Consider the following 15,742-nt stretch of genomic DNA (forward strand, 5'->3'; position numbering starts at 1 on the left):
GAACCCAAACCAGAATTTGGCAACTTGACGTGACAAAACGCATCCCTTCTGAACGCAGCAGCCTAAGAAGATGCCTTACTGCTCTCCTGATCCGGTGGCTCAATGTTGTAGCCGTAGCCAATGAGGGTGCGGACAGCGTTGTTAACGCTGTCCCTGTTGGTTTTCTTCGTTCTTTCGTCCAGCAGGTTATAAGGCACCAAGCGAGGGTTCCGCTTACTGAGGATGTCCTAAGAAAATGCCCGACGAGCTGGTCAACCCGGTCACCTGTCGTATTTTCTCAACTTTTCTTACCTGAACTATGCTGTAAGTCCACCCTTGTCGAACACGGTCTCTAGCCCAAACGTTGTGTCCGTTTTCTGCCAGTTTTTCCACCAACTGGTTCTGGTTGGGAGTCAGCTTAACGTGGGTGAGGTCGAGCGGCGCTGGCTTGTACGCGTTGCTCATTATGTAGCTGAAAAAGGGACGCAATGGAGCGTCACGTTCCCGCGACCGCGGTGTAAAGACGTCGGCTAACGTACGTCTTTGGCAGCTTGATTTTCTTGAGGTTTTCTTCCGCTTTCTCGTCACCCATGCCCACGTGACAGCCCAGAGCCAGGAGAGTTCTGTCGGGGAAGAAAGTCACCTTATTATTGGACAGAGATGATTATCTGATCCAATTTTGATATTGTTAGCCAGATTTGTCCATTCTCTACCATTAATTCCTGAATGTTTTCCTCAATTTGGAACATAAAACTCACTTCAGAGTCTCTCCAGACATCTGTAGGTTGTAATTCCTCTCGGGTTCAGGGAGACTCTGGAAGTCCACCAAGCAGGGATGAAGTTTTTTGTTGTCGTCTCTGAACTGTGGACGATGAATAAATAGTGATTTTTGAGGACAAAAACAAAACAAAACAGCAATATATGTCCAATTCATTCGTTTTTTTTAAAGGCGAAAACGTTTTAATGTGCCACATGGGAATTTGGTGTACTACTTTTGTGGTTGTTTATACGTATGGTGTTGAACATGACTTGCAAAACCTCCGACATTTTGGTTTTGGTTTGTTTGTTCTCCCCGTACCGATGTGGGTTTTCTCCAGGCTCCTTGGTTTCCTCCCACATCCCGAAAACAAACATGCTAGGCTAATTGTAAACAAGCAGGTGGGACGGGCAAAGCCAGGCCCCCCTACTTGTTGTACACTAAATTGAGTGTGAATGGTTATTTGTCATCAAATTCCGCACTCACCGTTCCGTATGTCCATCCCTGCTCGATGCGGGTGACGGCCCAGAGCTCGTGAATGTTCTCCGCTAACTTTTCTCGAATTCGTTCAAGATGAGGCGGCAATACGATCTAGAGACACGGACGTATGGATCAGGTGGGAGCCGTGAATATTTGCCTTTGTCATTTTGCTTTCCCTTACCTGAACCGTGTCCACCGGACAAGGCGTGAAAGATGTATGGGTGAGCGACAGGGTGGGCCCCAGCAGGTTTCGCACCCCGCCAAAGTCGTGCTTGTACTCTTTGATGGGCTCGATGCGCATCCTTTCTCTGGGGAGAAGAGCCTCGTAACATGGCGCGTAGCCCGGCGGGGGAAGGAACTTGAAGTCTCCGTGACGACCGCCCAATAGGAAACGGGCTCTGGTGGAAATGCCAAAGAGGAAGAATCTTTGATCTGAACATTCAAGGAGAATTATTCTGAATGGGAAAGAGTTTTAGGGACCATTTGGGGAGAGCCAGGGCCGGATCTAGAAAAGTATATCTTGGGTGGCGAGAGGGGGCAGCAATATTTGGATGATGACATAAAACATTATTGAGTGTGTGGATATAGAGAGGATATTTTGCAACAATGCATACAAAAACAACCAAAAAAGTTGTTCTTACTTGACTCCAGCGGAGAAACTAACGACGGGGAAGAAGAGGGCATCTACGTTGAAGTTTTCAAACATGCCCTGAACCGGGTGCCCGTTGATTCGGAAGGAGATGCTGGGCACGCTCAGGTCCAGACAACAACTGACCACGTCGTCTGCGGCCAGAGTATGTGCGGCCGGTGAGGCCACCTGCCGAGCCACGGTCCCTGTTCAGATGGAATACAATGGGTTAACCCTATTTAGGCCTCTGGGGTCTAAGAAAAAAAAATCAGAGTAAACTTTCGTGTTTTTAGGGGCAAATTTCCGTAGGAATCGAGCAAATGGAATGTCCCTGGAGATGTCCCGATACCAACTTTTTGACTTCCGATTTTTCTCAATGTATGTTTTGCCCATGCCCATAATTTTAGACCAGTAAAAAAAAATGTCACCAGTAAATGATAAATTGTATTGTTTGTATAAAAGTCAAGGAATGCTCTGTTTCTAAATATTACACGATGATCCGTTACGATTATTAGTTTGTAAAGAGAAGTAGCCATAGATCGATTTGCCTATTGATTTGATTTACAGCACTCAGAAACCACAATGGCACTAAAACACACCGGATCTGATCTTGAAACCAAATCAGAGACTGTCTCACCTGCCCCAAAAAGTCCGATGGGGACGTCACTACTGGAAACCACCCCAAAATAAACAAGAAATGGCCCAAAATCGACAAGAAGTGAGACGATAGACCAGTCGTAGTGTAGCTAAAAGCGAACAATGTAGGATTTCCCGATTTGACGGCCGTGACCTCACCTGACCACAAGTGGAGGCCGTCGAAGCCATACGAGTAGAGGTCGTCGCCCACGCCGTTGCCTCCCCAGCCTTCGCCGCCTCCGGGATAAGGGCTGTAGCCTTCGGTCATGGCCCAGCCCACGCGTAAGTGCGACGCCTGCGCCGTCACGTAGGGTTCCACGTAGTCCACCATCATCTCGTAGTACCACTTTTTGTACTGCGTGGAGCCCTCGCAGGTCCCCAAGAAGATGTTTGGCCGGACGCTGCGCCCGGGCCGCAATCGTCGTGAGTGTCAGGACCGCCAGCGAGCCGAAAAGTAGCCACCATACCTGGTCACGTAATTCACAATGTTGGTTTGCAGCAGTAGATCTCGACCTGGGAGGAGGTTCTCGGTGATGCGGTTCTGATTGGACCTCACGGCGACGCCGTTGCACACGCAGAGAGAGCGGAGCACGTCGAGAACCTTCCAAAAGAACGCAGTGGAAAAATATATATCACTCGATTTGAGGGTGGGGATCAATGTTCCCTCTAATTTTTTGTTTGTCTGGGCAGAAAGAAAACCTCCCTGAGCACACTGAGTACTGGTGTGAGCAACATCATCATTGCTCGCTATGGGCACACACCAGTATCACACCTGCCATAAGCAGGTGTATGTCTACACATAAATGATTTAGTAATAATAAAATGTAATGATTAATATCTATGAATGCGCGGCCCGGCGGATGAGTGGTTCGCGCGTCGGCCTCACAGCTAAAAAAATAAAAAAATTGGGATTTTATTTTGTGCGCTCCATATGATTTGCTGTGCGCAGAGAAGACGAGAGTAGTGCGCAATTGCGCACGCGCGCATCTTAGAGGGAACATTGGTGGGGATCAAATCTCCAAAAGTCACCTTATGGTTCCGGCCGTGTTTATCCAGGAGAGAGATAATGGATTTGATGTGGTTCTCTTGGATGATGTTTAGAACCTCGGGGCTTTCAATGAGCACACAGTAGAGAACCTCCAGAATACCTAGACATCAAGTTGCCCAAAAAAATGATCGTTATGGTCCACAAACCCTCGTAAACTAAAGGCCATTTGATACCTGACGAGGCCTCCAAACGATCTAGTTTGCTGACCAGCCAGTCCAGGTTGTCGCAAAACAAGGCGCAGTTGGAGCGGTTGCCCCGAATGAGTGAAGCTTTAGAAAAGATGAGGGTTTAGACCGTGATCAACGCGTGACTTTTGGTGGGAACCCGTGCGATTGTCCTACCCAGCAGCTCGTAGAGGAGGTTGACAATCTCCTTCCACGACTCTGCCGCTTCCTCGCCTGCAAATTCGGAAAAGTGAGCCGCCGTGTTGTACACGTTGAGCCGGTCGATGCACTCCAGGACGATGGTGATCATTCCCTGACACACAAAATCCCTTTTAGACTTTTTAGATTATTGCTATTGGCCGTCACCGCACAGAAGTGAAATAAGCCGAGCAATGGTGCAGCGATGGATGTTTTTCAAAGTCGTCCCTCCCACCTCCTCTTGAAAGAGATTCTGCCGATTCCGGAGGGATCGCAGCTTGGTTTGCTTCTCCTCGTGTTCCAGCTCCTCCTCAGGCGGGCGAAAGTAGAAAATGAGATCCTGCAGGGACAGGACCACGCCCTCCAGAGGAAGCGACAAAGGCCCTGGAGATTTGTTTTTCCCTTTCAGAGAGTCCAAACACCTAAAAATTACAACAACAAAAACATTTCAAATTCTCAGCCAAATCGAGTCTTATATACATTACAAAGTAAAAGGTAGTAGTGTTGCACCGATACTAGCATCGTACACGGCCCTGATATGGCATTGGTATTGGATTTTTCGGAATATAAGTCGCACCGGCCAACAAATACACCATAAAGACGAAAAACAATATATAAGTCGCACTGGAGTATAAACTAGATTTTTGGAGGACAATTTTTCAAAAATCAGAAACCAAGAACAAACATATGTTAAAGTAACCACCAAAAAGTTGCAAAATTCAAACATATTTGTCGATGTTACTAAGATGGCTGAAATCCCTCCATCGCTCAGTAGAGAATTCAAACTTTATTCCTATAACAATAATTTCCATACAGCAATGTTGCCTTCCGATCCCGACTCCGGAATGGATTAATGTCATGCAATGTATCTTTTCTATAATCATAGTTCGTATTAAGAGTATGACATACTTGATAAACTGCCTGAAGAGCCCCATGGTGCTATAAATCATACGAGCGGCTTGCGATTCCTCCGTCTGGGAGCGGGAGACGGTGAGGGCGTCGTCCATGTGGCCTTCTTGGTGCAGGATGACCTGCGAGTCAGAGGGACCTTTGGTTTGCTAGTCCATCCTGGAAATGCGCCATCCGACCGACCACATACCTTCCTCTTCATCATCCCCAGACGCGCAGCCTTGGCGTCCAGCGCGGCGTACGTGAGCCACAGGCCGGTGGCCACGTGCTGCACGAAGCACATGGACTCCCCGTACTTGATTTCCGGGATGCCCATCCCCTCCACATCTCGCTTGTGACCCACGTCCACCTTCTCCTGCTCGGACAGAGATGTTAGTTGAGTTTTAGACCAAAACGTTCACTTAATGGCGGCCAGCCCTGGTCAAAAGCGCAGGAAAATCATTTTGGAACTACTCAGGCCAGGGAAGGCTACTGGTCCTGATGATCAGATCTAGACTACTGAGGGACTCAGCCTCAGTCTGCAGAAGTTCCTAACCTGGTGTGGACTTCCTGTGTGTGGTTCCAGCTTTATCTAGGTCTACATTGTCTTGTGCTGTGTCTGTGCTTGCTACTGCTACAAACTGAATTTTCCCGAAAACAGGATGAATCTAATAGCATCTCATCTCATCTAAATATCATCTCATCTGAATCTCATCTCATCTGAATCTCATCTAAATCTCATCTCATCTAAATCTCATCTCATCTCAATCTCATCTCATCTCAATCTCATCTCAATCTCATCTCAATCTCATCTCATCTAAATCTCATCTCATCTAAATATCATCTCATCTAAATATCATCTCATCTAAATATCATCTCTTCTAAATCTCATCTCATCTAAATCTCATCTCAATCTCATCTCATCTAAATCTCATCTCATCTAAATCTCATCTCATCTAAATCTCATCTCATCTAAATCTCATCTCATCTAAATCTCATCTCATCTAAATCTCATCTCATCTCATCTAAATCTCATCTCATCTCATCTCATCTAAATCTCATCTCATCTCATCTCATCTAAATCTCATCTCATCTAAATCTCATCTCATCTAAATCTCATCTCATCTCATCTAAATCCCATCTCATCTAAATCTCATCTCATTTAAATCTCATCTCGTCTCATCTCATCTAAAATGTAAAAAAAAAATGATGTCTGACCTTTGACACCCGGAAGCAGAACGCAGACATTTTGGTGTTGGCTCGGTCCGGGTCCACTACCAACAAGCCCTTTTCCTCATCCAGACCCAGGTACCGGCCCGTGGTGATATGACGGATGCGGAAGGATTGACCCCACTTAAAATGGCTGCCGCTCCAACTGCGGGGAAGACAAGAAAAACATTTTTTTAATTCAGAACAAAGCATTGTCCTTTATTTGTAGGATAGAAATGTTTTTCATGACTTCTATGAGATCGATCACCTGATGCGCAAAGGTTCCAAGCGCCACAGGGAACGAGCCTGGCTGCAAACGGCCCCGCCTTCGTAGTGAGCCATTCTGGAGAAACAAACATATGCACAGAATAGGCGAAAATGAGAAACAATGAAGATAACGGCAGGAATGAGCCGCGTTTTAACAGTTAGAAAAAAAGAGGCTATTTCAAACGAACGGTACAGTCATCGTCATAGACTAAATAAGGAATAAATGAAGGTATTTTCTTCTCACCTGCGCTTCTCTTCTCCTTCCTCTGGCGTGGCAATGGTCAGACACTCGTCCATGTGACCGTGAAACAGCCTGAGTACATGACCGCCCGTCAAAAAGCCTGAAAATAGCGGAAGCGAAAGTGAGCACCAGGGCCGGAGCTTAGGGGGGTTTTTGGGGGCCGGGCCCCGACATGTCCGGGACACATTTGTTCCGCCACGCCTCTTTTGTGGCCGTACCTTCAGCTAGTTCACATCCTGAGCTAATGGGGTTCATATTCCACAGAGTCTGCATGAAGGAGGCGTCCACCATCAGATCTCCACTGGCGTAGGACAAATGCTAATAGAGAAGAAAAAAAATGACGGCTCAGTTTTGACCGACAGCATTGTTTTTTTTATTTTAGAAGGATCTCTCTCACCAGGTATCGCTCAGAAGACACGCTGACGAGGATGAGGTCGTCGCCGACTCTGACCTTTTCACCTTCCGACCTCTGCTTGGAGGCGGGATGAATGGTCCACCAACACGCCTCGCCTGGAAAGGACCAAAACACGGAGTCAGGCTAGAGGAGAGACTTCCAAACAATGAATTGGTGGAGGAAAAAGGTTCACCAGTAGAATCTTCTTGCAAGCCCACGTCGAAGGCCAGCTTGTCCGTGAGCGAGCGAGATGTGGTCAAGCAGCTCAGGTACTGGAGAAAAAGTCCTGAGTCAGCATTTTGGGAACTCTGAAACGGAGCTGACCCTGAACTCACCATGCTCGAGTGGTAGTGCCTGAGGAGGATGGCGTGGCCGTACAACAAGGTGCGATGGCCCCCGCCTTGCGACGACTGGGGAAGGACGAGAGAGCACATTTACCAGCATTGACAAGACCTTCGTTGACCGTCATTACGTTTTATTTTGGGAAAATGATCGTCTCTAAGCTTCTCTATTGTAATCTATGCAAGCGACACGTAGTGCAGGGATGACCAAACTATGGCCCATTTTTAATGGACCTTTACCAAATGGCGAAAATGCCTTTGAATATGGCCGGCACAAGAAGCTTAAATCCAGGCTTGAGATTTCTCAACTTTTAACCCGAGATGGTGCTCGTCACTTAAACAACCGTTAGCTGCGTTGTCAAAAAACGCAAAAATGTTGAGACAAACGTAGAAAACTGTCAAATTTTGTGATTTTTTTTTGCCCGTAAGTCATTCAGTTTTAAACAATCCAAATTGTATGGATTGGATGTCTATCGAAGCCAATGGAAGCCAAATATATATTGTTTTTTTTTGTTTTGTTTTGACCTGATTCCAATTGGCTATTCAATTTCATCAATTTTTTTTTTTTAAAGCGGTCCTTGGAGAAAAAGTTTGGACACCCCTGATTTAATGAATATGATAAAGGGTAAATAAAATGATATACTTACCTTGATGGCATTCATGACAGAATAATTGTTTTGATTTTAAATACATATTTAGATTTTTTTTTAAGAAAAATGAATCCATAAAAAAACAAGATAGAAAAATTGATAATAATAATGAAAATAAAATATTGAATATATGTTTATAGAGCTTTGGAGTATGTTATGCATACCGATAAAATAAAAATAACCTATTAAAAAACGAAATATATACATATATTACATGCAAGTCCTTGTTTGTTTTTGGATGAGAATAAGAATGAAGATGACACTATATATCAGACGGGATTAGAATTTCCATTATTTTAAAAACAAAGTTTTCATCATATTGTACATTAATACTTTTTTTCATGTATTTGTTTGTAAAAATTAAAAAAAATACATGAGATTTTTTCCCCCACATTTCAAATATATCTATATCCATCTAAAAGGATCTTGGTTAACCAAGCTATGATTTTTGTTTAAACTAATATAAATCTACAGAAAAATACATTCCAATTGATACAAAAAAAAAACAATTACCACCCCGAGGGGGTGACGACAATAGACTTTTATGCAGGGTCACGTTTTCCTAATCCCCACGAGGCGGCACGAGGGGGTGCCGGTATGTCGAGTACTAGCGTAACACTGTCAGCATTAGTGCTAACTTGATCAGGACAGGTGGCGACGCTTGCCTTTCCCACTTTGTGTGTGCGGGTGTGTGTTTAGGAAGTGTCTTGTTGCCCCTCTACCTCCGACAGAGGTGGGTGGGCCACATGCCATGCTATTCCCAACCCCCGGCTGGCCTTGTTAATCCTCATCCGGGATTCCCCGCATGAAGCTAAAGGTGTAAACAGAGATCTTAGATGACATAAAATCTCCATTTGGTTTGTTATCTTTCTATTTAGAGTTTGTAAAAGTCAGCAGAGTTAAAATGACTGGCAAAAAAATAAAAATCCTAAACCCTATCCATTTCAATATGGAATGGACGTTGTTTGCCGTCAATGGCATTGAAACATGATCATTTTTACAGTCCCATGGTCACATCAGGGTGTTTTAAATGAATTGGATAGATGAGACTTGACTGAAAATAAACTCAAAGCGTGCAAAAGATGGAATGAATTTGCTTCTAAAATACAAATAGGTTGGAAAAACTACCACAGATGGGGACTCAGAACGAGACGACATCAAGGGAAGTGTCAAGAGACAGACAGATGTTAATTGACGTACCCATTTGTCCAAATGGATTGCCTGGAGGAGAGCGGATCCACATATTATTTACAGACTATCGGACGTTGAATGTGGTAAAATAATAAGAATTATAACAAGTGGGGGTCTTGTATTTCAACAAGTCCTGAAAAATTGAGCATAAAGCGTATTTCCCCAACAGAAGTGACCTTTTGTTTTCCCTTTTCCTGTCGAAGAAATCGGGTGGAGGTTTTGGTGACCAGTCAGTTCTGTTCTCTCTTCTGTTATTGTCTTTTTTTATATTCTTAAGGTAGGTTGATAGGAAAGAGGATTTTGGGCCATTGAAGAATAAAAAATTCTGACTTTAAAGGCCAAATTCGGACTGTAAATTCCTAATCAATGCTGCCCTTCCAATAAACTCGATCATCAGAATCTTGGTTGATAAGCACAATGAATCAAACATCAACATTCAAGAGTTTCACTCTTGACATGGCTTCAACATCTTTTCTCGACAACTACCGTATTTACTCGCGTATACGCCGCACCCTGAAAGTTGCCTTGAAATTTTGGAATTTTACAATTTTTCGCGTCTTTCTATGCGCATATAAGCCGTACCCTCGATTCATTCATCATTTTTTTGTCCGACAAACGCGGCTTATATGCGAGTAAATACAGTATTTCCCTATGAGCCAAATTGAGAAAGGAAGACCAAAGTTTTGCAAACTTTTGGGGAATCCTACCTCGGTCATGTCCACCGTGTTGGCCAGCATCTCCTGCAAGGCGCGCACCGACAACGACTGCTCCAGGATGAAGCTGCATATCGCAAGATCTGGAGGCACTTTCTGCCGACGAAAGCACGGAGCGAACGTTCAAAAGGTCGTTCCGTTTGATCCAAACTTGAAAATATCAAGTTGCTGCTTACCTGGGCGTTGGAGGTGGTTTCCAGAAAGCAGAGACGGTTTCCAAATCCCTCGCAGGACAGACAAAGTTTAATCTGCTGCTCCTTCAGGATGGAGGCGGTGCACTGCAGAACCACCTGGTCATCCTGCATAGATCAATAATCATGTTTCAGGTCCAATCTTTTGGATTTTGACAGTCAAAATGGATTGAACACAAAGGAATATCACAGTATGGCCCACCAGGAATTGGCCGTCTCGCATGGAGCGTCCTCATCCTTGGCAAGGCACTAAGGGACGGTCATTTGACTAGCGCAAAAGACCGCCATAAACACCCCCCCGTACCCCTAGCTGACACCGGCCATTCTCAGCTGTCGCCCGAAGCTCAGCCATTACACGAGCGAGAGAATCCGCCGCTTAACCCGACGCGTTCACTCGCCCATTTGTCCCATTGAGAGGATTTCCGCTTTTTGGAAATGGACTCGTCAGAGTTCAACCCCTCTCAAACACGCTAATTTCTCATCTGGTACCCAAAGGGAGATTTATTTGGTTGGAGGTAAAGGTCATAAAAACGTAGTGCAACATCAACTAGGCTAACAGCTAGCAAGCACGGACAGCGCAGCGTTAATGAGATAAACCAATGACAACAAACCGATAACAAAGCCAAGCGAGGGCTATGGATGACAGCAATAATATAATAGAATATACCAGAAAAGTTGATCTGGTATGCTCGTATCTCAAGGCAAACATTTGCTCCTAATTTTCCTTATCTCAAGTTTCACGTATGTTGGGGCACTCGTATGTCAAGGTAGGACTGTACAGTGCAATCTTTGTCATTGGATAGGATATGATATTACATAATTGTTTTTGTTAGTTAGGTTAGAACTTTATTTCATCCCGTATTCAGGAAATTTCTTGGTTGCAGTAGCAAGACAGACACAGAAGACATTGTAGAACTAGGTAAAAACATTTTTTTTAAAGTGAGGAATAATGAAGAGTATTATATTGGGTTTAAATTTATGTTTATATATGTGCAGAACTGGGCATGAATCTTTTCATTAAACCACGATAATGACATTTTTTTTTGTCACCTACGTCTCTTTCATTGATTTTTAAGCAAATAAAATAAAATCCCATTTGGAAGGATTGACAAGGGGTGAAAAACACCAAATTGCCGCACTTTAACGGAGGAACGTCCGCTTGGATCCCCTCGTTCCCGGGCTCGGGTCCCGGCGGGAATTTAACTCCGTGACCCGCGTAACCCCGGCGATGCCTCGACTCCGCTTAAAGGATTTAGCGGGGGGGAAAGTTGAGACGCGAGAGCGACTTCCTTCTGACGGGCAGATATGCAAGTGGGCTGGAGCGCGGGGAGCAAATTTGACCGAGTGACATTTAAACCCACGTAAAGCCCACTAAAGGAGTGACAATGCCAAGCCACGCGTGGCAAATAGTTGGAAGACGCCAACGTAAACGGCGACGTCAAGCCGGAGGATTGTCGTTGCTAGCTTGCGCGCCGCTTACAAAAGGTTGAATTTGGATGTAAGCGTGGAATGACCGCGTTCCGGTTTGTGTCTTTCTATGGCGGATGAGCTCTTCCCCGTCAGCGACACGACCGACGGTTGGCCGCGACTATTTTGGGCGGCCGCACCTGTCGCGATCACGTTGCCTCCTTCTGCTGACCGGCAGATATTTGGACGCTCCACGCGGGAGAGACGGCGGCCAGCGAGCGCTGGAGAACTCAAAAACTAAACTGGTAAACTCAAGTGAAGGAGAATTGACTCAATACTAAGTCATGGACAACAAGATGGGCAATATATACATATATATGTATAAGTTATTGTAAGATAACTATTATAATAAATATCTTTTTTTTTAAATATCGCATGTGTAAAATTTTAGCAATTGACATATTTATTCAAAAAATAAGTTTATTCAATTTCTTCTTTTTTTTTTAAATAAAATGGGCATTATATTCACATATATGTTATTGTATGATAACTATGATAATAAATATAATTGTTTAAAATATTGCATGTTTAATTTTTTTAGCAATTGACAGTTATTCAAAAAATAAGTTTATTCAATTTCTTTTTTTAAATTAAAAAATGGGCAATATATATAAGTTATTGTATGATAACTATGACAGTAAATATATATTTTTTAAAATATAGCATGTTTACAATTTTAGCAATTGACATTTATTCAAAAAATAAGTTTATTCAATTTCTTTTTTTAATGGGCAATATATACATATATATGTATAAGTTATTGTATAACTATGATAAGATTTCTTTTTTTAATATTGCATGTTTACAATTTTAGCAATTGACATATTTATTCAAAAAATAAGTTTATTCAATTTCTTTTTTTAATATAAAATGGGCAATATATACATATATATATATATATAAGTTATTGTATGGTATATATATATTTTTAAAATATAGCATGTTTAAAATTTTAGCAATTGACATATTTATTCAAAAAATACGTTTATTCTATTTCTTTTTTAAAATAAAATGGGCAATATATTCACATATGTTATAAGTTATTGTATATCTATGATAATATTTTTTTTTTAAATATAGCATGTTTAAAATTTTAGCAATTGACATTTATTCAAAAAATAAGTTTATTCAATTTCTTTGTTTTAAATGGGCAATATATACATATATGTATAAGTTATTGTATTATAACTATGATAGTAAATATATATTTTAAAATATTGCATGTTTAAAATTTTAGCATTTGACATTCAAAAAATAAGTTTATTCAATTTCTTTAAAAAACATAAAATATGGGCAATATATACACATGTATAAGTTATTGTATGATAACTATGATAAGAAAAATAATTTTAAAAAATATTGCATGTTTAAATTTTTACCAATTCACATATTTATTCAAAAAGATAATTATTTATTTAGTATTAGAATGATCACATGCTAGCCCAAATGAATATATGAATATTTTCAACAAACATCTGCTCTTCCTTGACATTCCAGAAAAATTGCATCATCATCGATAACTGATAAGCACGTGTTTATTGTGCTAACGACCGCCACGCTCGCCACGACAGGTGGCGCGTGGATCCGCCGGGCTCAACACTTGCGAAGCCCCGCAAAGTCGTTCGGCTCGAGCCAATAAAAACATCTCCCTCAAATGTTTTTTTTAACCTGCCCACGAAAAACAGATAACACCAATCTTACTTTTCTCACATAACCAATTAATACGTGTATTTATTGCACGTTAGAGCAGTGGTGTCAAAGGCTAAAATGAATTCATTGCCTGCCATTGACAATGATAGATGTCCAATTCACAAAAAAAAAATCAACTTGGACGCATCGTGGCACGGCACCGAGAAGGACGTTTTCGTTTTCAAGTGGTATTGCAGTTTCAGTCTATAATTGAAGAGCCTTTTTTTAGCGTGCGGCTTGAAGTGAGCGCCCTGGTGGGAACAGCCAGTGGCCTACTTGCCGCCATCCTCGGGGAGCGACGGATCACTGTGTGTAAACACCATTTTTCAAATGACCTTACGTGCGTCTCCTGAGAAAAGCTCGCCACTCGGAAGTGTCCAACTGGCAGCTTGGGGGCCAGATCGGGCCAGCCGCGACCTGCAAATGTTCATCCTCTATGCGGACTTCATTCGGAGTCAAATTTGAACGTATGACCGCTATACATCGGTTCATTGGCCCCTCCTCGTAATCAACCGAATATTCTTTTTTTCATTCAAAAGAGAAAAGCTACAAAAGTAAGAAGAAATCCAGTAATCCCTCAAATATCGCGGTTCATGTAGACCAGACATGGCCGCGATAATTGAAAAAGTATTATAACTTTTTTTTCTTTAGTGCTGAGTCGGAAAAGTAGCTTCCGCTTAGGAGTTTCAGCATGGATTTTTACATTTTTATGAACTAAAAAAAAAAAATAGTAATAATTAATAGTGGAAAAAAAAATCGCAAAGTAGTGAAGTCGCAATAAGTGAAGACGCGCTAATCGAGGGATTACTGTAATGGCTGTTCTCCTCTTTTTGATTGCAAAAAAAGGTAAAAAAAATTTTTTAAATACTATATGCTAGTACCGGGCTCAAAAATAGTCTATAAACGATCTCTCAACGATCAGAAAAACGGTCCATTCAGGAATAGATTAAAATTGACAGCCTATTTGGCGACATATTGCGCTATATTAAGTGCTAATATTGATATATTATCACATGATGTGTTTGACACCCCCTGTGCTTTAAAGCTAATCATTTCCCAAAAAAGACTGGCATGGACATCAGATCTGGTGCCTTATCCTTTAAATAAATACTGTACGCGCTGTATATACCGAGTTTTCCGTACTAAGCGGGGACTCACCGTCCGCAGGAACTGGATCTCCTCCTCTCCCTCGCCGCCCTCCGCCATCCTGGGCCACGCGTTACTGGCAGCACCTCCGGGGACAAGACAAGATCCGTTAGTTTGCGCTCTTCTTCTCCGGTTCCTTCAACTCCTCGTGCCTCCCCCCCCACTCCCTCTCTCGTTCTGTCGAGGGTCCGGGATGGACTGACTTGCAGAATTGGCGAAGGAGGGAGCACCGGAGAGGGGCGTGGTTGTCCCACCTTGCCGCGCCACCATGTTTGTAACACGGCGAGACCCTCCCTCCCTCCCCTCCTCCTGTGTTGCTAAAAAAGGATGGTGGGGAAAGTGGGGGTAGGGGGGGGGGCATCTGACAGATTTTAAGGTTGGCAAGTTTTCGGTCTATGAAGGGCAGCCTTTTAACTCTTTCGGCGCCGTCGACGACGAGGTGTCCAATCGGGCTTTTGACGTGAATTGAAAAGAGTTCATCAATAGTAAACGTTAATGCCAGGCAAGGAGTTAATTATGATGTAATTTTTTTTCCAAAGGGAAACAAAAATGGTAAATATTCTGAATTTTAAAATTAAGGTTCTTTTGGGGGGTTGTTGGGAAAAAATGAAAAATTAGAAAATAATCTATTTTTAGGGACAGCACATATTAATGAACATATTTATTATTAAATAAATCAAACATAATTTTGCTCACCACCTGATCATTTTTGGCCAATGCGAGGAACTTTAAAAAAGCATACATTACGAGAAATAAGAATGATAAAATGGGGCGCAGAGTGGCCGTCCATTCTATTTCTTGACCCCAAAAATGCTGCTTTGATTAGGCTAGGCCTTCCATGACATCTTGTGGCATCTTTGTGCGTTGCAAAAAAACCGCTGCAGCTGACTAAAAATAGTTACCCCAACACATTCACACACACACACAAAAATCCTCATTTTAGTGGTCCAATAGAAGACATTTGCAGATAGCAGATATGCACGAGTGACATTGTCGGTCCTTTAAAGCACATTTTTAGTCAAGTAGTGGCATGTCTAGTCACGCAATGCCGTTACCTGCTTGGTATCCATGTGGCATCCGTCATCCTCCACTCCGTCCGTCTCCAAGGGGGCGAAGGCGTTTTGAGGACACAACTCTTCGGGACCACCACCGCCACCAGCGCCGCCACCACCACCGCCACCTCCATCGCCGCCCCTCTAGAGAAAAAAGAAGCAGCCGTTAGTCAGGCAGGCAATGACAGGCAGGTCCGCTAGGGGACGCGCCACCCAAGAGCCGAGGTGCATTATGAGAACTGGAGTCTTTTTTTTCTGCTCCAATCGTGACTTGGCGTCTGCTTGCGGTGCAGTTGCGTTGCGACGCCACAGAGCGGCGCTGTTACTTAAATATTTCTCAGTGGCGCTACTGAGCATGCGCGCGGGCCGCCACGTCAAGTTAGATGACGGTTTTTCAATTGATTTTTGTCTGT

At 43.1% G+C, this 15,742-nt stretch overlaps 1 protein-coding gene across 1 annotated transcript in view; it reads right to left on the reverse strand.

Annotated features, from left to right (window-relative positions):
• ryr1b (ryanodine receptor 1b (skeletal)) overlaps positions 1-15,516 on the reverse strand; it is a 62,191-nt gene extending 46,675 nt beyond the window's left edge. The window contains exons 1-27 of the mRNA XM_077611728.1: positions 15,333-15,516; positions 14,290-14,363; positions 9,961-10,083; positions 9,779-9,880; positions 9,081-9,101; positions 7,225-7,299; positions 7,083-7,161; positions 6,893-7,005; positions 6,714-6,813; positions 6,499-6,595; positions 6,256-6,330; positions 5,997-6,153; positions 4,990-5,154; positions 4,800-4,921; positions 4,126-4,312; positions 3,870-4,005; positions 3,702-3,797; positions 3,510-3,628; positions 2,948-3,081; positions 2,640-2,881; positions 1,858-2,050; positions 1,398-1,614; positions 1,223-1,327; positions 738-841; positions 519-602; positions 292-451; positions 80-227 (exon numbers count right to left, since the gene is read on the reverse strand). Coding sequence (XP_077467854.1) covers positions 80-227; positions 292-451; positions 519-602; positions 738-841; positions 1,223-1,327; positions 1,398-1,614; positions 1,858-2,050; positions 2,640-2,881; positions 2,948-3,081; positions 3,510-3,628; positions 3,702-3,797; positions 3,870-4,005; positions 4,126-4,312; positions 4,800-4,921; positions 4,990-5,154; positions 5,997-6,153; positions 6,256-6,330; positions 6,499-6,595; positions 6,714-6,813; positions 6,893-7,005; positions 7,083-7,161; positions 7,225-7,299; positions 9,081-9,101; positions 9,779-9,880; positions 9,961-10,083; positions 14,290-14,363; positions 15,333-15,354 — 3,250 coding nt within the window. The 5' untranslated portion in view covers positions 15,355-15,516. The remainder of the gene's footprint in view (positions 1-79; positions 228-291; positions 452-518; positions 603-737; positions 842-1,222; positions 1,328-1,397; positions 1,615-1,857; positions 2,051-2,639; positions 2,882-2,947; positions 3,082-3,509; positions 3,629-3,701; positions 3,798-3,869; positions 4,006-4,125; positions 4,313-4,799; positions 4,922-4,989; positions 5,155-5,996; positions 6,154-6,255; positions 6,331-6,498; positions 6,596-6,713; positions 6,814-6,892; positions 7,006-7,082; positions 7,162-7,224; positions 7,300-9,080; positions 9,102-9,778; positions 9,881-9,960; positions 10,084-14,289; positions 14,364-15,332) is intronic.
• Positions 15,517-15,742: the final 226 nt, after the last annotated feature.

The sequence above is a fragment of the Stigmatopora argus genome, chromosome 10 (genome assembly GCF_051989625.1).
Source record: "Stigmatopora argus isolate UIUO_Sarg chromosome 10, RoL_Sarg_1.0, whole genome shotgun sequence".
Lineage (NCBI taxonomy): Eukaryota > Metazoa > Chordata > Actinopteri > Syngnathiformes > Syngnathidae > Stigmatopora > Stigmatopora argus.